This window comes from Meles meles, chromosome 14 (genome assembly GCF_922984935.1).
Source record: "Meles meles chromosome 14, mMelMel3.1 paternal haplotype, whole genome shotgun sequence".
NCBI classification, from domain to species: Eukaryota; Metazoa; Chordata; class Mammalia; order Carnivora; family Mustelidae; genus Meles; species Meles meles.
In genome coordinates this window covers 51,336,165-51,359,763 of record NC_060079.1, presented here as the reverse complement: position 1 = coordinate 51,359,763, position 23,599 = coordinate 51,336,165, and the positions used below count along the sequence as shown (strand labels likewise).

Below are 23,599 nucleotides of genomic sequence, written 5' to 3'. Positions count from 1 at the left end.
ATATATATATATATATATATATTTAAAGATTTTATTTATTTATTTCAGAGAGAGAGATCACAAGTAGGAACAGAGGCAGGCAGAGAGAGGGGAAAGCAGGCTCCCCGCTGAGCAGAGAGCCCGATATGGGGCTTGATCCAAGGACCCTGGGATTACTTGAGCCGAAGGCAGAGGCTTTAACCCACTGAGCCACCCAGGTGCCCCGACTTTTTATATTTTGTATATTGTATCAAGTAATCTTTTTTGTGGTTTGGATATAAAAATTATTACCATCACTGACTTAAAATTGCTCTATTTTAGCTTACAATTGTATGCATAAATAGGTAACAAAATTACTTTTAATGGCTAAATAGGTATTGCTGTTTTTAAAAAACTTTCTTACCTGGCATCCTTTTGTTGAAAAGTCAATTGATTGTCTAATCTCAATGTTAGTAGCTGCTTCTGGTGAAGTGCATCATTAAGTTTCTCTTCCAATTCTTCAATCTTAATAAAGAGAAAGAGGTAAATTATATGGTCAACTTTCAAATTTATCACTACAAAATGTCTGAAAAATACTAAATGTTAAAATAAAAAAAAGAAAGGCACTTAAAAGCAACAGGCTAAAAATGGATATAGGTTCCTCTGCAATGGTTGTATTAACAAATTACAGTCTGTTGATAGAAATGGTTTAAACCGCTGCCACATACAAGGGTTTTTTCAGCAGGCTGTCATGACTGCTTGTTCCCCTTAACCCACTCACTGAGAAGCCCACTAACAACTGGGATTTTATTTTGGTGCCTTGCCCAGGTAATTATTCCTCGTTAGGCCCTGTGTTTGTCCTCTTGATCCATACATCTCCAAATGACTATTCCATGAGTGATGTCACAAATGTCCAAGAAACACTAGCCCTCAGACTCACCTAATCGTATGTTCCTTGTACCTCCCTAGTCTCTGACGCAAAAAATCCCTAAGCCATGGTTGATGTCTACTTCTCCCTCAGAGCTTATTCTGATCGGACACCATTTTGTTGTGGCTGTTGTTGTCAAGTCCACTTCATAAATAGCTGTCACAATGGCTCCATCCTCTCTGCGATCCACTGACAAGTCTTCAGTTAGACCCCTACCATCTCTCACCAGAGTTGTTTCCTTGTGTGCAGTTTTGTCAACCTCCAAATTTATCTTTCTTAATTTCCTTTTAAAAAAATGTTATCAAAATTTATTTCCCCAGTTTTAAATCCTTCAGAGGATCTTCACTGTTTTCAAAATAAATTTGAAATTTCATGGCATAATGTACCAGTACTTCTTTTTTTTTTTTTATAAATTATTTATTTTTCAGCGTAACAGTATTCATTGTTTTTGCACAACACCCAGTGCTCCATGCAATACGTGCCCTCCCTATTACCCACCACCTGGTTCCCCCAACCTCCCACCCCGCCCCTTCAAAACCCTCAGGTTGTTTTTCAGAGTCCATAGTGTACCAGTACTTCTTGATCTGGCCCTTGCCAGCTCCTTCCTTTTCTGGTCGCTAGCTTAAAAGGATACTCTGTTCTAGGAAAAATAAGTGCTTGCCATTCTTCAAATATGCTGTGGTCTCTCTTAGGCCTCCATGGACTTCGGTTTTGTTCTTAGTCTAATTAAAAAATTCTTTTCCTTTCAACCTAGGTAATTCTTACTCATCTTTTAAAATTGATTAACAGCCAATCTTTAATACATTCAAGTGGATTCCACTTGCATCAACAAATTCCCCCTCTCTACTGGATCATTCCTATCATTAAGCAAACTACTTCTATCAACCACTGAAAAGAACAGCAAACAATACTCCCTTGATCACACCACTCCCTTTTGCTAATGTTCCATTTCTCTGCTCACCATCAGAGCAAAACTTCAATATTTTTTCCCGTAATATTCCAGTAAAAGTATTCTGAATCATCTCTTTTAATACTCAGTTCACTCGTAATTTCAGCATATTCATCTAACTTGGCAGCATGATTTGACACAGTAGACGACTCTATCCTATTTTAGATTCCATGTTATTTCTCTTTGGTTTTCCTCCTAACCCACTGGCCACTTGTAGGCTTCTCAGGCTCTTCCTCTACTATAAATATTGGACTCCACTTCATGTGGTTTGGGGCCCTCTGCTCTCACTAGATAATGTCATCTAATCCTATAGCTTTTAGTGCCTGCCATCTATAAGCACCACACCACACAGACACACTCAAACACACACACAGAGTCATAGACTCACCCCTAAACTCTGACAATTCCATTTAGGAGCCTAATAGGAATCTAAAATTTGACATGTTCAAAACAGAACTTACATCTTACCTCCCAGATCAGTCTTCTCCCAGTCTTCCATTTCTCAATAAATGGCTCCAGTAGACGAAGCCAAAAACTTAAGTCTTACATAAGGCAATAACCTAATTAACTGTCTTCTACTTCTACCTTATCTATCCTTGGTCTATTAATTCAGTGCCATTTTGATTACAAATATCAGGACATGTAACTCTAATTGCCTAAAATCTGCCAGTGGCTTCTCTGATTACACAGTCTAAAGCAAGGGATAATAAACAGTGACAATGGGCCAAATCAAGCCTACATCCTGTTTCTGTCAGATCCTAAGAGAATAGATTTTGTGTTTGTAAAGGGTTTATAAAAAAAAACAAAGAATATGTGATAGACTACATATGGCCTGCAAAGCATAAAATCTTTACTGTCTGGGTCTTTACAGAAAAAATTTGCTGACTCCTTATCTAAAGTAGAAAACTCCCATTGCTAAGTGATGCCCTGTCACATGACCTTGAAGATCTCCCATTTGTTTTGGGATCATAAGTATCACTTGAATTTCATCTACATAATAAAGGGACCCTGCCATATCCAGTTACATTCCCAGCAACACGCCTCAATAAATGTCTTAAGTCAACAAAAGACAACCACATTCCTCATAATTATTATTTTGCATATCAAGAATGCTGTTACCAAAAGAACAGAAACTTCTACTCTTTCCAGGGTTACAACTTTGACAATTTTAACTGGCTTCTAACTTAGGCTCCTTAACTCAGAGATAATCAAGCTGGGAAGATGCACCCCTCCATTTACTTCCCAAGCAATAAGGAACCAATAGATCTCAAGTGAAAGATAAAAAGACTTTCTGGCATTTAAAAATTGACAGGCATGAAGACCGAAGAGGAAAAGAATGAAGAAGAAAAGCAAGGAAGGAGATTTAGGCATCAATGGGCAGGGGTAAAAATGGAAAGCTAACAACTCTCTAGAATTAGGATGCTTGGCCTAAGCTGTTAACCTGTTAAATTCTCTCAATGAGCAAGAGGGAAGTGGAACTCAACACTTTTGAGTTCCCTTGCAGAAATGTGTTCTTATTTTTAGATACAGAGAAATCAACATGGATCAAGATATTCATAGTAAAAAACTCTAACATTAGTAATAAACACTAACAAATGTAAAAATTGTATTGCCACCATGCTATTGTGGAAAGGACCTTAGATTTCATAGGTTCACAGACTTCCTAACTTAAAAAGACTGTGATGAATAGGGGAAAAACCTGTTACTCGTCTGCCAACACCAACTCTTCTCTTCTTTCTAATTTAACTCTGATTTTTATTAGTGACAATAATGTATCCAGTTAAATAAATACATTTCTCAGCTTCTCTTCCCACTCCTTGAAGCTAGAGTGCTCACGCTATATAGTTCTAGTTTACTGAGGTCACTGGCTTGAGCTTCTGGGAGAGCTTTTTAAAAGGGAATGAGTCGTGGGGCTTCTGGGTGGCTCATCTGGTTAAGTGCCTGACTCTTGGTTTTGGCTCAGGTCTGGATCTTGTGATAGGGAGATCTAGCCCCACGTGGAACTGTTTAGCCGGTAGTCTGCTTCAGATTCTGTCTTGCGCTCCTTCCCCCTCTGGCCCTACCCCTGATAGCGCAGGCTTATTCTCTCCTTCAAATAAATAAACAAATAATATCTTAAATAAATAAATAAATAAAGTCTTAAAAAAAAATAAAAGAGAATGAGTCCTTCGGCATGTGCTCCATTTTCCCATTACTGTTCTCCTTATCTTAGCCTGTAACATGGATATAATACTGGAGGGAGATCAGTCATCTGTGACTTTGAGGTGAAAAGCACATGCTTAAAACAGCTGTGTGCAGAAGGTTAAAAGGAGCCTGGGTTTCTAACAATATCAAGGAGTAACCACCCCAAATCTAAATTACCTACTTTCAGATTCCCATTAAATCAGAGAAACAAAATCCTTCTCCTGTGTTACACAAGCAGCCACACCTTCTAAGCCTCTGGTCCTAGTAGCTGAACTTCATGTCCAGAACACTGCACAGCTGGTTCAACCACTTTCCACAGCAAAAATACCTAAATCATGACACTTGACCAATCAGGACGACTTTAATGCTTCCAGTGATAGGAAGCTCATTAACTTAAATCAGGCCATTTAAATGTTAATTGCAAGAACAGGTTTATAGTCAGCACAAATCTACTTTTCCTGTGACTTTCATTATCTATAGTCTAGTGAGGGAAATTTACTTTTAATAATGTCAGATGTAGCACATACATACAATGGAATATTACTGGGCCATCAAAAATGAAATCTTGCCACTTGCAATGACGTGGCTAGAACTACAGGGTTCTATCCAAGTGAAACAAGTCAATCAGAGAAGAAAATTATCATATGATTTCACTCATATGTGGAATTTAAGAAACAAAACAGAGGATCATAAGGGAAGGGAGAGAAAAATAAAATAAGACAAAAACAGAGAGGGAGGCAAACCATAAGAGACTCTTTAACTATAGGAAACTAAGTGTTGCTGAAGGCGATGTAGGTCGGGGTGGAGTAAGTGGGTGATGGTCATTAAGGAGGGCATTGAAGTAATGAGCACTGGGTGTTGTATGCAACTGATGAATCACTAAATTCTATCTCTGAAACTAATAATATAATATTTGTTAATTAAATTGAATTTAAATAAAAAATTTTTTAAAAACCATCCATGTTATGCTATACACACCTTTAAGAGTTTGAGAATATGGCACAGTAAGAAAAACCGCTTTCTCAGGGCAACTTACACAAACGTTTCAATTTCACTTGGGTAGAGTATGGGCTTTAGATCTCTCAGTCTGAATCCTACCTGGCTCCATCACTCCCATCTAAATGGCCTTGGTATGCTATTAACCACTTGTGATTTTGTTGATGAAAAAAAATTTGCTCTTGATGAAAGAGCAAAATATGGTTCACTCCTTCATTTAAGGTAGTTGAGCACTTACAATGTGCCAGGAACTGTCCTGAGTGCTGGAGATACAAGAAGTATAACCACAAAGAAACCCTCACGAACCTCACAGTCTGCTGAGAGAGACAAATACCAAAACAAAGTCAGGTAGTCCTATGAACAAGTATATAAGGCACAGAGAATAAAGGAAATGAAAAATAAGGATAATATTTTTGTAGACAACAGCAGCGATAATTCATATTGTGTGCTTAATAAATGTCAGAAACTACTCTTACTTTTTCTATTGATTCATTCAATGTTAAAGGGTAGAGAAAATCCCACTAAAAGCACTTATACCTCACAGAGTTGTTGTGAAGTTTAATGCGAGAACACATGAAAAGCTCATGGAACACTATCTAGCACAGAATAAGCATTCAATAAATGTTAGCCATTAATATTTCTAATAACTTTATCCAAATTATTTCTTTACTTCATTAAGACCTTGAACACTTAGGACTTAGGACACTTCATTTTCCTAGAGAGACACAGTTAATGATTTTTTTCTAGTGGCAAAAATACTAAAGTATATTGCTATGATTGGCAAAAGCTAAAATAGGAGACTGACTTAACAAGAGAGAAAGTATAACTGAAACAACAAAAGGCGGGGGTTGGAAGAGGTGGGATCAAGAGCAAAAGTGGAGAATTGACTATTGGAAACAAAAAAATTTCTCAGAGACAGAAGTAGTAAGAGTTAATAAATGTCTCCTGTTCTCTTTTTTTCTTTTTCTAAGATTTTATTTATTTGACAGACAGGGTTGTGCCCAAGCAGGAGGAGAGGCAGGCAGAGGGAGAGGAAGAGGCAGGCTCCCAACCCAGCAGGGAAGGATGCTGGGATCATGACCTGAGCCTAAGGCACTTAAGCACTCAACCGACTCAGCCACCCAAGCACCCCTTGTCTCCTGTCTTTCTGAAATCACTATAAATTTCTCAGAGTTAGTGATTTTACCAGATCTTATATAAAACACTCGTAAGTATAACCACACAAGGCAAAAACAAAATGAAACAAAACAAAAAACCAAGGACCAGGACATTCCTTCCTATTTGGCAGAGATACCAAAGACACGGAATCTCCAGGGCAGAGGCCTATACTAACTCAATAATATAATTATGATCTTGATTCTCCCTATCAAACTAGTCACATCAAGATTAATTCCCAATGAAGCAGAAAACATCTTGGCTAGAAAAAAACACCTAAAAAGATATACCTCACATATGCTATATTTTAAAAATTGAGCCTACAGAAGCAATTCTTCCCTGCCCGACTTCAAATCATCCCCTTTCAAGACATTTTATTTAATACACAGAGGTATAATTCACTCCCCCTCTCCTTCCAAAGTTTTTTTTAACTGTGCAAGAAAATACAATTTTCTTTTTGAAATGATAAATGTATCATTTCGAGTTCAGATTACATACATAAAATTTTAATTATTTATCTTCAGTTTGAAGACAATAAAGCATAAAGGTAACAAAAATTACACTTAATCTTACCTTCGTAAGATAATCCACTTTCAAGTTGTCTATCATCATATTTTTCTGGGATAGCTCTATTTTCAGTAACTGAATATTATGAAGTAATTCCTTACGCTCGATGAGTTGCTGGGTGATTTTGATTTTACCATCTCGTTCTTCTGATGATGAAATATCATCCGTAGGAACTGTTGTTTCTAAACTAATATCTTCAGATTCCAGAGAGCTAGAGATGTTCACCTTTTTTGATGCCCTGGCAATTTTTCGAGACATTTTTTTTTTATTATTATGGCTGTTTTCTTCTCCAATTCAATTTCAATTTTCTGTGGGTTAAAAATGTTAAATGTATTCAAATATTCTCTATGGAAAGCTTACGTATATTAAAGAAATACTAATGAATGCCTAAGTAGTTATTAGACAATCTGGAGGACCCCCTCATCTAGGACAGATTAGTAAATTACTGCTCAAATCAAACATATTAAGTCAAGCTCATTAAATCCTACTATGAATCTGCTCTTGCTGAATAAAAAGCCCAGTTACTGGGGACAGGAATCTTACTTGTAGGAAACAAAGAAATGTTCGAGATTAAGGATAAAAGCTCTAGTCATTAGTATCCAGGAAAGCTACTAATAAAAGCAGCACGTGTTCAAGATTAGGGAAATCACTACTGAGTTGATCAGGAGAAAGTTATGTCTACTTAGAATCTTGAAGGATTTAGAGCAATAACAAGAGAAAAGCATACAAGAAGTAATGCTGGTACGGAAGTGGCGAAAATGCACAATAGCAGAAGATAATGATAGTCTTGCTAGGGCCAAGCCTTTGTGATATTGAGTAGGGCTCGCCCTATCCCTCATACACAAACACCCATATAACTTTAATAATCAAGATGGCGAGAGCTTTGAATGTCAAAATGTGTTCGAAATTTATTCTGCAGGCAATGAGGCGTCACTTAAGATTTTAAAAAAGGGAAACAGTGAGACAAAAACATCCTTATAGACTTCCAGATAAAATGAAAACAAGAACGTAGAAAAGATAAACTCAAGTATTCTAAATCGAACTTCTTGCCTTTTCACAAGAATTTTAGCAATTCTCATTTCAATACTACATGACATAATAAATTATATACGGTATTGCAGACATCAGCTTTTCTAAACTAAATGATTAGAAAAGCGTGTGGAGGGCAAACGGCATCCCTCCCAAAGGGAAAAGGGGTAAAGAAAGGTGAAATCTGAGAGAGGCAACATCTTGGTTATAAAGGATCGGGGGCTGGGGCAGCCCACATGTGCGGAGTGAAGAAGAAAAGCCAAACTTGGCAATGTAGGATGATTCCCTACCCCGCGTAGGAAAGGAAGGGATAGGTGCGAGCTACCTGGAAAGATTCAACTACTCCACGTCTAAGGCTGGACCAGCCACTACCGCCGCCTCTTCAAGGAGCTGAAAGTGTCCCTCAAACAGAAACTCAGGTTTCAGCTCCTCAACAAGGAATTTAGATTAGGGACCGTTAGGACCCGTAACCAAGACAACCACTTCCGCGCCGGTAGGAGGACGGAGGAAGAGGCTACGTGCAAGCCCCCTCGCCGCCGGAACTCAGCCTGGATCCACCCCAACGCGGGAAGCAGTGCATGCTGGAAGTTGTAGTCCAGAGGCAAGCCCCGCCCTGGTCCTTTTGGAAATAGCTCCGGGCTCCGCCCATCCTCCTCGTTTTCGCCCAATTCTCGGAGCCTTCAGAGAGCCAACAAACGTCAGCCTCGATGTTTTCCCGCGAGAGGTATTTATTAATACCCTAGAGCGGGAAGGGCTGAACTTCGGGTTAAAGTATAGTTGTACCGCAGGGCTTCTACTTGGTACTTTTCACCGGAAGAGCGTGGTTGGGATCAGGATTCCCAGCTGCTAGCAAGATGCTCAAGTCCAAGACTTTCTTAAAAAAGACGCGGGCGGGCGGCGTGATGAAGATCGTGCGCGAGCATTACCTGCGGGACGACATCGGCTGCGGGGCGCCCGGGTGCGCGGAGTGCGACGGTGCGCATGAGGGGCCAGTGCTCGAGCCGCAGCCCCTGGATCCGGCGAGCAACCTGTGCCCCCGGCCACACTACTTGCTTCCCGACACCAACGTGCTACTGCACCAGGTGCGTTGGCCGACGGGCTGTCTGTGGTCGTCTCGACAATACCAGGAGAAGGGGGCTGTGACAGAATAGGAAAACTGAGGCCCAAGGAGGAGAGTCTTGGATGTACTTAGGGAGAGGCAAATCCCATCTCGGGACCCTTGTCTCCTGTCTTCCAGGCCAAGTTTATTTTCTTTGGGAAAACAAAAATATTTTTTTTGAGTTCTTGGAGTCATAAGAATTTTAGATTAATTTTCTAACTCCTGGTGTCTCTTCTGCCTTAGATTTTAAGTGTCTGGAGGCCGGGGACCTGGGCTTCTGTGGCCTCCAGCCTGCGACTCCCAGGCAGCTTGTAAGTGCCTACGAATGAAAACTTTGTGGGCCAACGTATTTCATTATTAGTGGGCTTAATTCTACGAAGTTATGTAATTAGTCTGTTTATATGTAATGTTCTCTAATAGACCTGAAGGGTTTTCTGTAGTATAATAGCGCCTGAGTTTAATGTATACGTGGTGTTTTGAATAATAATAAAAAAAAGGCAGGATTTTATGTTTGACAGAGACAGTTTATCAATGAATATGGGAAAACTTAAGTTTTCTTTCCTTATTTTATTTTATTTTTATTTTTTAAGATCGATGTTCTTGAGGACCCTGCCATCAGGAATGTGATTGTACTACAAACAGTTCTGCAGGAAGTGCGAAATCGGAGTGCTCCGGTATATAAGCGAATCAGAGATGTGACTAATAACCAGGAGAAGCATTTCTATACGTTCACTAATGAGCACCATAGGTAGGGGAAGATTATGTTAATTACCAGGAAACCATAGAATTAGCTAAATTGGGGGAAGGGTTCCTGGCAGTACTTGTGACATTGTCAGAAGATGTCAAAATGTTTTCATTTTGAATTGGTTTCAGCATGAGTTGAGCAGTAAACTCTTGGCAGGTGAGGTTTTCCTTAGGTTCCTGGAATACCGTATTATTTGATAACCGACATAAATTGATAAAATGTAAGAGTTTATGAAAGAGAGGTTTAAAACTGTAAAGCAGATTTATTATTAATGGGCTTTCAAAAGTTAAACTAATACTTTTTAACTGATCACGTTGAAGAAGATAGGGTTAAGAAACACTTCTTTGTTGTGTTTCAGATTGCTGCCCTCTGAACATAACATGTGGTCTTAGAAAATATATTGCTATTTCTTATGTTATATAAATGATCTGTGTCCAGTTCTATATACTTTTATTACATTAAATTATGCCTTCTCAACTTTGGTACTGTTGACATTTTGGACTGAATAATTGGGTGTTGTGGGCAGGCTGTCTTATACGTCATAGGATGTTTAGCAGCATGTACTCTCTACATGCCCGTAGCAACCCCATCTTCCTCTGTCCACAGAGTTGTAACAACCCAGAATGTCTCCAGTCATTGTCAAAAGTACTTGGGTAGCAAATCACCATCAGTGGATTAGACAGTAGTCTGGTAATGAAATTTCATTGAAATATGCATATTTAAAAATATTTAATTTTTCAATTTTCTCATTATTTCTATAGCCCCAATTTAAATATTATTCTTATAAAAATCATTGGTAAAGCGCTTGTCATCTTTTTCTTAGCTTCATGAAACTCGGAAGCAGAAAGTTGTTTTTCAGTGCAGGAAGACCCAAGTTTTTATGGAGCCTTCCCATCAGATTCTTAATGAGAGGTTAGCATTTTTTCTGCACAAGTGCAGTGAAAAGAGCTTAGCAATACTGGTATTGAAGGACACTTGGGCAAATCTCATCCCAGATTGTATTACTCAAGTCACGCCACAACTAATTCACAATTTAATGATAGTGTCCGACTGATAAGCTTAAAGCTTTAGCAGAGGCTTTTAATGGCAAAGAATGAAGCCGTTCTAAAAACTTTTAATAAGTTTAGGATTCTAAAGTTGAATCTCTTAAGCGTTGAAAGTTTTTGTACTGAATTTTGTTATTTTCCTTAAATTTGGCTTTGGAAAAATAGATTTACGGAAGTAAGTATGCTGACATAATCAGGACTTTAGTGTGGATAGACTACGAAGGAATATGCAGTCATTATTTGTTTTTGGTCTTTCAGTCTTGAGATAAGTTCTGCCGTTTATTGTTTATTGTTTACCACTGGTGATTTACTCATATTGTGTGTTTAATGACTATAGAATCATATCATTAAGCACCATCCTATTTGTAGCTTTTGGGAATTACCCTAAATCTACGGTTCAAATAAAATTTATCAAATCTGCGAAGCTTTATTATAGTTCAGTGGTTATTAAGCATTTATGCTCTAAGACTTTTTATATATTCTTATTTCTATTGATTTTTTACTGATTACTTTCTTTTCAATATTTAGAGAAACTTATGTAGAACAAGAACAGGGAGAAAATGCTAATGACAGGAATGATAGAGCCATTCGAGTAGCAGCAAAATGGTACAATGAACATTTGAAGAAAATATCAGCAGAAAATCATCTACAAGTTATCTTCATAACAAATGACAAGAAAAACAAAGAAAAAGCCATAGAAGAAGGAATACCAGCTTTCACTTGTAAGTCTAAATGTAGAAGCTGTTAATTTTTATAAGCATTTCCAAATAGGAACTCCCATCAGGTCCTTGATCAGATGTTTACTTGAACATTTAACAGTTTCGTATTCCTATATAACTCCATCTGATGTTTGCATTTCTCAGCATTTCTCAGCCAAGTGAGTTGTGGTGCCCAGTGGCTCTTAATTTCCCCATCACCCTTTGAAATCGGCTGAGCAATAAAAACTCATAGAGGGAAGCCTGGGTGGCTCAGACAGTTAAGTGTCTGCCTTCAGGTCAGGTCATGATCCTAGGTCCTGGGATCGAGTCCTACATTGGGCTCCTTGCTGAGTGGGGAGTCTGCTTCTCCTTCTGCCTGCTGCTCCCTCTGCTTGTGCGCGTGCTCTCTCTCTTTCTCTCTCTCTCTGTCAAACAAATAAATATTGAAAAAAAAAAAACTCATAGATATGCTTGATCAAATACTTCTGCTTTGAAAAGACCATATCAACAAATACAGGTTTAAAAAAAAGAAAACACTTGACTTTATCAAGAACAAAACTTATTTTTCAGGTGAAGAGTATGTAAAGAGCCTAACTGCTAACCCGGAACTCATAGATCGTCTTGCTTGTTTATCTGAAGAAGGGGTATGTTTGAATTGTTTTGTTTTGTTTTTGAAACTTGAAAATATTAAATTGCCACTTTGGGATCTTGTTTATAGTTAATCCAATTTAAAAATTGAAATATTGGTAGGTAAGCTGGAATTGAATAGGAGTTGGGTTATAAGCAACAAGAGTGGCTATAATAGGCTTATCAAAATGCCATTCGTAAAAGACTTGACTAAAATAGCACTGTTCACTCAGAGACCCTCAGCAACCTGAGTTGGGCCTGCCACATGGTGGCACCGTTTGTTTGATGACTGAATAAAGGAATCTGGCTGGTTTGTGAATAAGGTGTAAGTATTTGACAAAAAAAGACATGGTGGGCATTGGAGCTAGCATAAAGCTGTAGCATTAATCCTGAAGGAAGAAAGGAGGGCGTCATAAAAGAGCAGGAAGGGTAGGGGCCAGTTAACGAAGATCTAGAATTTACTCTATTGGTCAGTAATTTTTAATCTTATTCCAAAGGCATGTTATGAAGAGAAGGTAGCAGGTAGGATTCTGGGCTCCGTACCTTATAATGGCATGCTATAAGAAATTAAGGGTGGATGAGAGTAGGCCTGGGAGAAATGAGGGAGAATGATGAGAAATGTTTATTTGAAAGACCACTTTAATGTCAGTTTGTGAGTTGATGCATTGTATCAAGGGCAAAGTTAGAGGCGGAAGGAGGAATAAAGGGATCCATGCAGTAGTAGAGATGAGAGGGCATGCTAAGTGAGTCTGTAAACCTCCGGCATTTGCTTCCCTGCATGTGAAACGTATTTAACAATACTGACTTCAGAGCATTGTTATGAGGATCAAATGAAATAGTAACAGTAGTATTAATAAAATTCTTACTCAGTGCCTTGCTCATACCTATAGTAAATGTATAGTATATGTAAATGGCAGCTATCGTTATTGTAGAAACAGGTTTTATGTGATAGAACATTAGACACATATCCAGTCTTTACAATATTTTCTTCATCCCTGCTTGTCTTCAATCAACTACAAAATTAAAAGGAAGTGAAAAAATAAGAGCTGGGCTTGACTTTTGGAATAGAGATTTACGGACTGTTCTAAGAGGCAGTCACTAGTTGCCGCTGGCTGTTTTGATTTAATTCAGATGAAAAATTCAGTTTCTCAGTTGCATTATTCACCTTTCAAGTGCTTAAGAGCTGCTTGTACCCAGTGGCTACCATATTGGAGACCACACAAACAATATTCCCATGATCACAAAGTTGTTTGGGATAGTGCTGGTTTAGAAGAGGAAAGAAGAAATCTAACGTTGGTAATATATAATATATAATAATATCCTGTGGGAGGATAAGTGTAGGACATGACGAAATTACATCTGGTGCTGTTGTAATATGACATTTATGGTCTTCAGATTTACTGTGACCTGCAAAATCTCATAGTAAAAGCATCAGAACTAACTGGAAAATGTGGTGGGACACACTGAGAAGCTTTGTGAAGTGGTGGAAATTGGGTTATCTAAATTTGGACAAAAAGTTATTACAGAAGGTGAAGATTGGTGTGGCTCATGAAACACGTGGTAGTCTGGGGTGACAGATGTTTGAGAGGTGACTTTGTTTTGAGGGTTCCTCTGTAGCTTTGATCAGCTAGCTGCAGTTTTCTGCATTCACCTAGTATTTTTTTAATTTTTATTTATTTATTTGAGAGAAAGAGATCACAAGTAGGCAGAGAGGCAGGCAGAGAAAGAGGGGGAAGTAGGCTCCCTGCTGAGCAGAGAGCCTGATGTGGGGCTCGATCCCACGACCCTGGTATCATGACCTGAGCTGAAGGCAGAGGCTTAACCCACTGAACCACCCAGGTGCCCCCCCTAGTATTTTTTAATATAGCAGTTGGATTAGAACAAATTCATGTTTTCCAAACAAGCATTATGGGAGGACTGACTATATTAGCCCCTAACCCAGATTTGGGATGTCAAGGCAGAGATGTGAAGGATGTTAACTAAGCAAATTTGCTTCAAGACAAGGACATTTTAGCCAAATTATGTGAGGGAGTTAACCGTTGTAATAACCAGGGGAAAAGCATTTTACACAGTGGAAATCAGCAAGTAAAGGCTCTGAGATTAGAATAAGTTGACAAGATTATGGAACAACTGGAAGAGTGCCCAGGCTGGAGTAAGCAAGGGAGAAAACATTACGCACAGGAAGTCAGAAATACAGACCGGGACCACCAGATCTTGTAGGACGTAATGAGTTACGGTGAAAAAATTGGATTTTAGTCCATGAGTGCTGGGCAGATGTTGAGTGGGAGAACAATAGGATCCATCTGGCTGCTCTAAGAGAATAGATTAGAAGCAGGGTCCTCCAGTTAGGAGGATATTTTAGAACTCCATGGGAGACAAGACAGAAAATTGGACCATGGTGGGACCAGTTAAGATAGTCGGAAGTAGTCAGACATTGGAGGTGTTGTACGTCAATGTTTTACGGCATGGTGATAGATTGGAAGGGGCTGTGAGGAATATGGATGACCTTTAGTGTCTTGCCTGAGTGACCATGTGAGTGGTATTCCTTCATTTACACGGGATGAAGACAGGGAGCAGGATTGAGTGAAAATCACAAGTATGATTTTAGACATTTAAGTTTGAGATAACTGTTAGAGCTCTCAGTGGCTTTATGGTATGAGCAGTTAGTTGGATATGCAAATCTGTAGCTCATGAGGGAGTTTAGGACTAGAGATGTAGATATACTAGAGATAAGAATTTGGATCTCATCAACATATAGGTCGTATGTAAAGCCATAAGACCAAATGAGAATATGTGAGGCAGGGGATTAGTAAACTTTTTTTTTTTTTAAAGGTTTATTGAGGTATAATTCACATACCATACAACCCAGCTACTTAAAATATACAGTTTTTTTGTATAGTCACAGGATTATGCAGTCATCACCACAGTCTAATTTTAGAACATTTTCTTCCCTTCACAAATAAACCCATATCCATTACCACTCAATCCCAGTCTGTCCCTGCAATGCTCTTGCTTTAGCCTCAAGCAACTACTGATCTTTGTAAATTTGCCTGTTTTGCACATTTCATATAAATGTGATAATGTAATATGTGGTCTTTCTTGACTGCTTTCATTTTTCTTTGATACATGCTTAGTCATGTGTGAGAAGACTTGCTCCATCATATGGCAATTTTATATTTAACTTTTTGAGGAACTGCCGAACTATTTCCCAAAGTGTGTGCAGGAGTTTACATTCCTCCCAGCAATGTATAAGGGTCCCAGTTTCTCACCAATACATGCTGTCTGTCTTTTTCATTGTAACCATTTTAATGAGTGTCAGGTGATACCTCAGTGTGGTTTTGATGTGATTTGCATTTCCCTAAGGGCTAATGGTGTTGAGCATTTTTTCATGAACTTACTGGCCACGTGTATATTATATGTAATATATACATGTAACTTGTGCATATATGTGCATATGTCTATTCAAATCCTTTGACTGGTTTCTAGTTCGGTTGTCTTTTTATTACTGAGTTATAAGAGTTCTTTTTATATTCTGGATTTAAGTTCCTCATCAGATAAATGATTTGCAGATATTGTCTCCTAGACAAACTTTGTAAGGAATCAGATTGTAATTTTTTTTTTTAAAGTTTTGTAGGCTATATGGTCTTATCACAAGTACTCGTCTCTACTGTTGTAGCATGAAAACAACCGTCAGCAATAGATAAATGAATGAGCATGGAACAAAAACTTAATTTACCATATACAGGCAGCAGGTTGGACTTAGTGCATGGACCTTAGTTTGCCTAGCCCTGATTTAGGGAATTGAATATAGATAGAAAAGAGTAGGGCTCAGCCCATGGATACTCCAGTAGATGTCAGAAACATGAGGGGAACTGGCAAATGAAATGTAAAAGGAAAAGCAGGTGTGAAGTTCTTGGAAGTACAGAAAATGTTTCAGGGAGGAAGGGCTGATCATCTGGGTCAAATGTTGCTAAATCAGAGTAATGAGAACTGATCGTTGGATTTAGCATTATGACATTTGCAGGGGGTGGGTACTCTCCAGAGTAGTTTTGATGGTAGGAAGGCAGAAATCTAAATAGAATAGGTGAAAAATAGGAAGAGAAAAATTATAGTATGGTAATACTTCCTAACGCTGCGGTGGGAAAGGAGAGAAATGAGGTGTTTGTGAGAAGGCAAGAGGGATCAAGAGGTTTTGTTGTTTTAAGTGGAAGAAAATGACACGAGAGTAAATATGGTAAGGTAAGGAAACCGTTGTAGCTAAAGAAAAGGGCCTATAACCACTCTTGGGATACTCCAGCAGTTAGAGATCGGGAAAAGGAATATGGGCAGAGGAATGTAAGGAGGGGCTACCGGTGAAGTAGGACAGAAACCCACGGGATGATGATTTGGATGCAAAAGTGTCTCAGGGAAGGAAAGGTCATTTAAAAAAGTCTTGATAGAATAGAGAATGGAGCACTGAAATAGCTGAGATAATGTAGTGACTTCAACGACTGTGGCTTTGGTGACTGACCATGAAACTTGCTTACAGTGGATTCCTGAGAGAGTGCGGCCAAGCAAGTAGACACACAGCAATTACAGATATTATTTTTGTGGCATATTGGTGTGAAGCAGAACAGAGGATCAGCGGGAAACCCAAAGTTAATTAACTATATATATTTATTTTAATAGGTCATGTTATTGCAAATGTATATGATGGTGTGAATGTTGTAGTAAGGGGAGGTAGGAAGTTTGTATCTAGAGAGAGCAGATCATTACAGGACAAAGTTCTTGAATGGAGGAGAGGAGATGGTAGATAGTGCCCACCGGAAAGAACAGAAACATTGTCTTCGTTGTTGCATGAGAGCTCAGCAGAAGGCTGAGGTTTTTTGTTTGTTTGTTTGTTTTTAAGATTTTATTTATTTATTTGACAGAGATCAAAGGTAGGCAGAGAGGGGGGAACGCGGCTCCCTGCTGAGCAGAGATTCCCGATGTGGGGCTTTACCCCAGCATCCTGAGATCATGACCTGAGCCAAAGGCAGAGGTTTAACCCACTGAGCCACCCAGGTGCCCCAGGCTGAGGTTTTGATATAGATGCGGGTAGGAGGGCAGATTCAGGGTCAGGAAGATGAAGCAGGTCTCCAGTGACTGCTTTTGCGTCTCAGTATGGAGATTGCGGTCACTCCTCTGAGAGGGAGGCAGGGAGAGGGAAATGGGAGAGTTAAGGAAAAAAAGGACTAATCTCCATGGAAGGTTGTGGGAAATGAAAAAAGCAATTAAAGGAGCCAAGCAGTAAGGATTTTGCATGTTGAGGTCTCTAAGAGTCCTGACAGGTGTTGTGGTAGACCTAAAGCAGTTCCTTTCCTACTTCTGTCTCATATTCTGAACTATGTAATATACCCAAAATGAAAATAAATTTACTTATACTTTCAGTAGCCACACTCTTTCCATGGAATTGAAATTTCAAAATACCTTCACTTACCTACCCACCTGCTCACCTGACCTCCTTAACTATACACCTTCATTATGGAAGGCCCAGGGTGGGAAGAGGGGGTGTGCAGAGTTTATTAGTGACATATCTATGGCTAAATGCTGAAATGTAATGAAATTGAAATATTTGTGTAAGTTGCCCTAAGAATAGAAAGTGCTTTTTCTTACTGTGCCATATTCTCAAACTCATAGAGCTGTATATACCATAATGTGGATGGTTTTTTAAAAAATTTCTTATTCAAATTCAATTTAATTAGCATATACTATATTGTTAGTTTCAGAGGTAGAATTTAGTGTTTCGTCAGTTGCATGTAACACCCAGTGCTCATTACTTCAAGTGCCCTCCTTAATGCCCATCACCCAATTACTGCATGCCCTGACCCATCTCCCCTTCAGTGTTTCCTGTAGTGAAGAGTTTCTTACTGTTATTTTATTTTATTTTTCCTTTCCTTCCCCATATTCATCTGTTTTGTTTTTTAAATTCCATATGAGTACAATCATATGGTATTTGTCTTTTGGGTTTTTTGTTTTGTTTTGTTTTTTAAAGATTTTATTTATTTATTTGACAGACAGAGATCACAAGTAGGCAGAGAGAGACAGAGAAGCAGACTCCCTGCTGAGCAGAGAGCCCGATGTGGGACTCAATCCCAGGACCCTGGGATCATGACCTGAGCCGAAGGCAGAGGCTTTAACCCATTGAGCCACCCAGGCGCCCTTGTTTTGTTTTTTTTTTTTGAGAGAGAGCATGTGTGTGCACAGGGGTGGGAAGGGACAGAGGGAGAGGGAGAGAGAGAATCTCAAGCAGATTCCCCACTGAGTCTAAAGCCCAATGTGGAGCTCCATCCCAGGACCCCAAGATCATGGCTGAAATCAAGAGTTGAGCAGTTATTCCAGATGCCCCATGGATTTTTTTGTTGTTGTTTTTTGTATTTTTGGTTTCTTTTAATACCTGATAGAGATAATCACAGTTGTTTATTGAATGTATGGAAGATTTACATACTAACGACATCTTGTGGTTTGCTCATTTCACAGAATGAAATAGAAAGTGGAAGAATAATATTTTCAGAGCATCTTCCTTTAAGTAAGCTACAGCAAGGCATAAAATCTGGTACATACCTTCAAGGAACATTTAGAGCAAGCAGGGAAAATTACTTAGAAGCTACAGTATGGGTTCATGGAGACACGGAAGATGATAAAGAGGTGAGTCTTGTGTACATAAATTCCATGTACAGTAAAATACTTTCTCTTCATGATTTTCTTTTCATAATTTTCTTTCACAAATGTTTAAAATTTTGTAGGAGAATTTGAACTTACTCTACCCTAGCTTAAAGGCAGTTATGTGAGAAGTCATAGATAATAGAATGGATCACTTTCTTTGAGAGCTGCTTATGGAAGAAAAGAACTTTTTATTTACCCCACTTTTAAGAGAATAAAAATCTCAAACAATTAAAAAAATAATAGGATGCTTCTATTTTCTGTATTACGCCTAGTTATGAAAAATGCTGTTTACATAACATACAAATGCTCCAGAGGGCTTCACACACTTTAGCAAATAGGAATCATTTTTGGGTGCTCACTGTTTGCCAGATACTCTCCTGACTGCTTTGAATGCTGCATTTCATTTAATCTTCAGCCTATGAAAGCAGGTACTCTTTTTTCATTCTACCCAATCAGGACCCTGAGATTTATTTTTTATTTTACTATTTTTAAAGCTTTTCCCATTTTTTTTTTTAAAGATTTTATTTATTTATTTGACAGAGAGATCACAAGTGGGCAGAGAGGCAGGTGGGGGGGAGGAGAAGCAGGCTCCCTGCTGAGCAGAGATCCCGATGTGTGGCTTGATCCCAGCATCCTGAGATCATGACCTGAGCCAAAGGCAGAGGCTTAACCCACTGAGCCATCCAGGCACCCCAGGACCCTGAGATTTAGAGATAAGAAGTTTTCCCAAGGTTTTTTGGTGCTAATGTAAGAGTTATGGCGGAGCCATGTATACAGCCCGTATTTTCTGATTTGTTTTCTCTGCTTGCTATTGAGAAATTAAGAGGAGGGACACTAGAGAAGAAGAAAAAATATAAAAGAGAACTAGAGATACATAGAAACTCTCAATATAGCTTTCCTTCTGTTAGTTAACCTTCCCATTATTATATTGCCATTAAAAATATTTGAGCACCTGCCGTTTGCTGTTGTACCCAGATAATCTTACAGGGACTTAAGAATTTAAACCGAGCTGTTCATGAAGATATTGTTGCTGTAGAACTTCTTCCCAAGAATCAGTGGGTGGCCCCATCTTCTGTGGTTTTACACGATGAAGGTCAAAATGAAGATGATGTGGAAAAAGAAGAGGAAAGAGAACGCATTGTATGAAACCAAGCAGGTTTATCTTTTGTCTGTGTAGCTCTGTAGAATTCATTAATGTTTTGGCTTTAGAGAAAAACAAATTTCACTGCTTTCAAGTTTACTGAATAAGACTATAGTTGTGGGTTTAATAAATTTCTTATATAGTTGATTATTTTCCCTCTTAAATATTTGAATAGTTTTCTTTTGAATTATCTTATTTTGCTCAATAAACAGGTTTAAATATAAAAAGACAGGAACTTGAGTATGAAACTCAAATTCTGATGTTCAGGTACATGATCTGTCTGAATTAGGTTTGTCTGAATCAGTGAGGTTTAAGTAAATACATATTGGAAATTTTCTGCATTGTTTTTATGTAATGTTAAAATCCCATCAGCATAATAGATATACTTTGAGGCCCTTATATAAGTCTGTTTAATTCCTTCTCTTCTACCATATTTATTATGCTTTCTGTGATTTCTTATAATCTAAAGTCTATCTGATATGACCCATTTATTCTGTATTGTAGGATTATAAGAATAACACAAATAGTTGGAATTCAGACATTAGTAGTTCTCCTTTTTATAAGAATTCTGTTCAGTGCTCTGGAGTCTTACTATCATATTATCCTTGCAGAGGCTAGGCCATAGGAGAGTGTTGACGTGAAATAGCATGAAGTCTTTCAGCTATTTCTAATAAATACTCTTTATTTGGGTTTTTATTTTGGATAAGGAAGAACTTCTAAGATACAAGTCTTTTTAATGAATTAATAAATGCCACATGGCTATTTAGTGCAAGCTACTGTTAAATCCTAGTCTCCTAATTCCCAGACACATATGTGTGTCATGCGTGTGAGTGTAAATCCTCATATTAAAACTAATCAGTTGAATTCTGACATATTTATTCAGTTATGTGTATATTTTTTCTTTGTTTTTTGATTAACTGTTTTTGTAGTGTATTATTATGGAACTATTTCCAAGGCTTGCTTTGGCATATTCTGACCTAGAATTTTGAAAGATTCTGTAACTGTGTCATAATTTACTATGTGGAAGTATTAGTATTCATACTCATATTCTGATTTTAAAGAGAAATTGCCTCATTATACTTAAAGGAAAAATAACTGAAGATATGTTCTTTTTAAATCTCAGCTTAAGACTGCTGCAAATGAAAAAATGTTAAAGCCCACAGGTAGAGTTGTAGGAATAATAAAAAGAAATTGGAGACCATACTGTGGCATGCTTTCCAAGTCTGATATTAAAGAGGTGAGTAAAGCACATGTTGCTATGTGATTAAAAAATGATAGCTGTTAAATAGAACTTAGAGCCCTCCCTATACCCCAACCTCAGATTTGTGTGTCTGTGTATAAAATCTTCTGTCCTGATTTTCTTCAGTCAAGAAGACATCTCTTTACCCCTGCTGATAGGAGAATCCCTAGAATTCGAATAGAAACCAGACAGGCTTCTGCATTAGAAGGAAGGAGGATTATTGTTGCCATTGATGGTTGGCCCAGAAATTCCAGATATCCAAATGTAAGCTTGAATGATTTATTTTGTTTTAGAATATTAAATTAAGAATTGAGTATAAAATTGCTTCTTTTGGTAAGAACAGAATCTGTTTTTGAAATAAAATTCATATTGAAATATAGGACTGTTATACAATTACCTAATAAGTAGTATATCTTACTTGAAAATTAATCTTATGAAAATTCCGGTGCAAATTGTTTATTTTTACTCGTTTCCTCAGACATAAGTTTCAATAGTGGTTAACAAAAATAGTGTTTGAAACCTAAATAGATTGTAATAAATTCTGAAGCTACTGTATTTGAAGTAACATTTTAAACTTGAGAGGTCATAGGAAATAGACAACACTTTGCTATGTAGGAACTGGGCCGTCAGGAAGTCTCCATCATAAATCACTCAAGATTTATGGACTCATTTTTAAGAAGAAGCATTGGAAGCATTTAGAAATACTGAAGCGATATATAAATGTTCAAGAATTTAGTGTCATCATAACATACACCAAACAAAAACCTATAGAATTCACCTTTCTAATAATACCTTTCGGTTTTAGGGACACTTTGTAAAAAATTTAGGTGACATTGGAGATAAAGAGACTGAAACAGAAGTTTTGTTGCTTGAGCACGACGTTCCCCATCAGCCTTTTTCACAGGCTGTTCTTAGCTTTCTTCCAAAGATGCCCTGGAGCATTACCGAAAAGGTAAATTGAAAACAATGTAGTCACTTTAGAAATTCCTATATCTGAGCTAATTTGGTTTCTGTATGTGTTTTTAAATATGTAGAACCTGGGGTGCCTGGGTGGCTCGATCAGTTAAGCATCTGACTCTTGATCTGTAGCTCAGGTCTTGATCTCAGGGTTGTGAGTTCAAACCCCGCATTGGACTCCTCATTGGGCTCCACATTGGGCATGGAGTCTACAAATAATTAAATAAGTAGAAACCATAGTCCCCACTTTAGTCCCCTGCATTTAAGTTAGTTACAGAGCTGTTAGGTATTACAAAAATCCTTTGTTTTACTGAAGGATACCTTTTTTTGGAGAACCAACACTAGCTTATGTCAAATTATTCAATGGTGAAAAAAACCACAATTTACAAATCATAATGTATGGTTACTATGAACAAATAAAACAAAGCTTATTTTAAAATATATAGAGAGAAATTGTTGATTTTCATAAGAGCTGTGTTTTATTTATACTACCAAAATAGTTTTTTATTTCTTAACAATGTGGCATTTTTTAGGACATGAAAAACCGAGAAGACCTACGACATCTGTGTGTTTGTAGTGTGGACCCTCCAGGATGTACTGATATAGATGATGCTTTACATTGTAGAGAACTGGAAAATGGAAATTTGGAGGTATTCTTGGTGTAGTGACATTCTTATCCAAATATATAGTTCTGTTTTTAAGTTAATTTTCTTTTGACCCATTTTAGAATTTGTGAATTATTCATGCCTAGTCATTTGCAGGTACAGAGACTAATGGACATGCGACAGAAATTGAAATGGGAAATGTGGCCCTCCTTTTTCAGTTTTGCTCAATTTCTTTTCATTAGAACTCTGTTAGGACATTTTCCCAATTGAGCATGTTGACATCCTTTTATTTTTATCTTTTTCAGGTTGGTGTTCATATTGCAGATGTTAGCCATTTTATTAGGCCAGGAAATGCTTTGGATCAAGAGTCAGCCAGAAGGGGAACAACTGTTTATCTTTGTGAAAAGGTAAATGGGTTATATTTAAAATGGAATTTTGACACACGCCTGTAACTTTTTCATCATCTGTTTTATTTTTAATAATAAAATCATCTGAGGTGTTTCCTGAGAAAGGTGTTTTCAGCCTCACTATTTAGTGAAATACAAGGAATAAGTATCATGTGAGCTGTGCATTGTTAGTTTGTAAAAACCATGAGAACTTTTGAATTCTTGAACAGTCTGGAATAGTACATGAATTAGCCAAAAGACATAGGTAGAAGAAGGTGGCCGTAAATCAGTGAAAATAATGCAGAGTGTTTAGTTATTGAGTGGCCCAATTAACAAGTAGATATAAATTGTTGTGTAGCATTTAACTTACTAGCTCTGAATAACTAGTTTATTTTCTGTTGCTTCAAAAGTTTAGTCATGAGTCCATTTTGTCATGACGTACCATTTCTTCTTTTAGAACCTCCCGTAAACTTAAAGAGAAAAGTTGTGACAATAGAAGAGAAAGTTAAACTTAGTCTATTACGAATTCATTGTCAGAGTTCTTCCATGTAGCTTTTTTCTGTAAAAATATCGTGGCTGTCTTTTTCAGTACGTCTAAAACACCA

General features: G+C 37.8%; 2 protein-coding genes across 3 annotated transcripts in view; one reads left to right on the top strand and one right to left on the bottom strand.

Moving 5' to 3' along the window:
• The window catches only part of PIBF1 (progesterone immunomodulatory binding factor 1), a 202,674-nt gene extending 194,384 nt beyond the window's left edge, over window positions 1–8,290 (bottom strand). For both annotated transcript variants that reach the window (XM_046028181.1, XM_046028182.1), the window contains exons 1-3: window positions 8,092–8,290; window positions 6,744–7,045; window positions 383–483 (exon numbers count right to left, since the gene is read on the bottom strand). In XM_046028181.1, coding sequence (XP_045884137.1) covers window positions 383–483; window positions 6,744–6,995 — 353 coding nt within the window. In that variant the 5' untranslated portion in view covers window positions 6,996–7,045; window positions 8,092–8,290. The remainder of the gene's footprint in view (window positions 1–382; window positions 484–6,743; window positions 7,046–8,091) is intronic.
• Window positions 8,291–8,501: 211 nt separating this feature from the next.
• The window catches only part of DIS3 (DIS3 homolog, exosome endoribonuclease and 3'-5' exoribonuclease), a 27,995-nt gene continuing 12,897 nt past the window's right edge, over window positions 8,502–23,599 (top strand). The window contains exons 1-11 of the mRNA XM_045977956.1: window positions 8,502–8,848; window positions 9,456–9,613; window positions 11,185–11,378; window positions 11,925–11,998; window positions 18,480–18,647; window positions 19,641–19,805; window positions 20,930–21,043; window positions 21,173–21,310; window positions 21,852–21,998; window positions 22,537–22,653; window positions 22,914–23,015. Coding sequence (XP_045833912.1) covers window positions 8,621–8,848; window positions 9,456–9,613; window positions 11,185–11,378; window positions 11,925–11,998; window positions 18,480–18,647; window positions 19,641–19,805; window positions 20,930–21,043; window positions 21,173–21,310; window positions 21,852–21,998; window positions 22,537–22,653; window positions 22,914–23,015 — 1,605 coding nt within the window. The 5' untranslated portion in view covers window positions 8,502–8,620. The remainder of the gene's footprint in view (window positions 8,849–9,455; window positions 9,614–11,184; window positions 11,379–11,924; window positions 11,999–18,479; window positions 18,648–19,640; window positions 19,806–20,929; window positions 21,044–21,172; window positions 21,311–21,851; window positions 21,999–22,536; window positions 22,654–22,913; window positions 23,016–23,599) is intronic.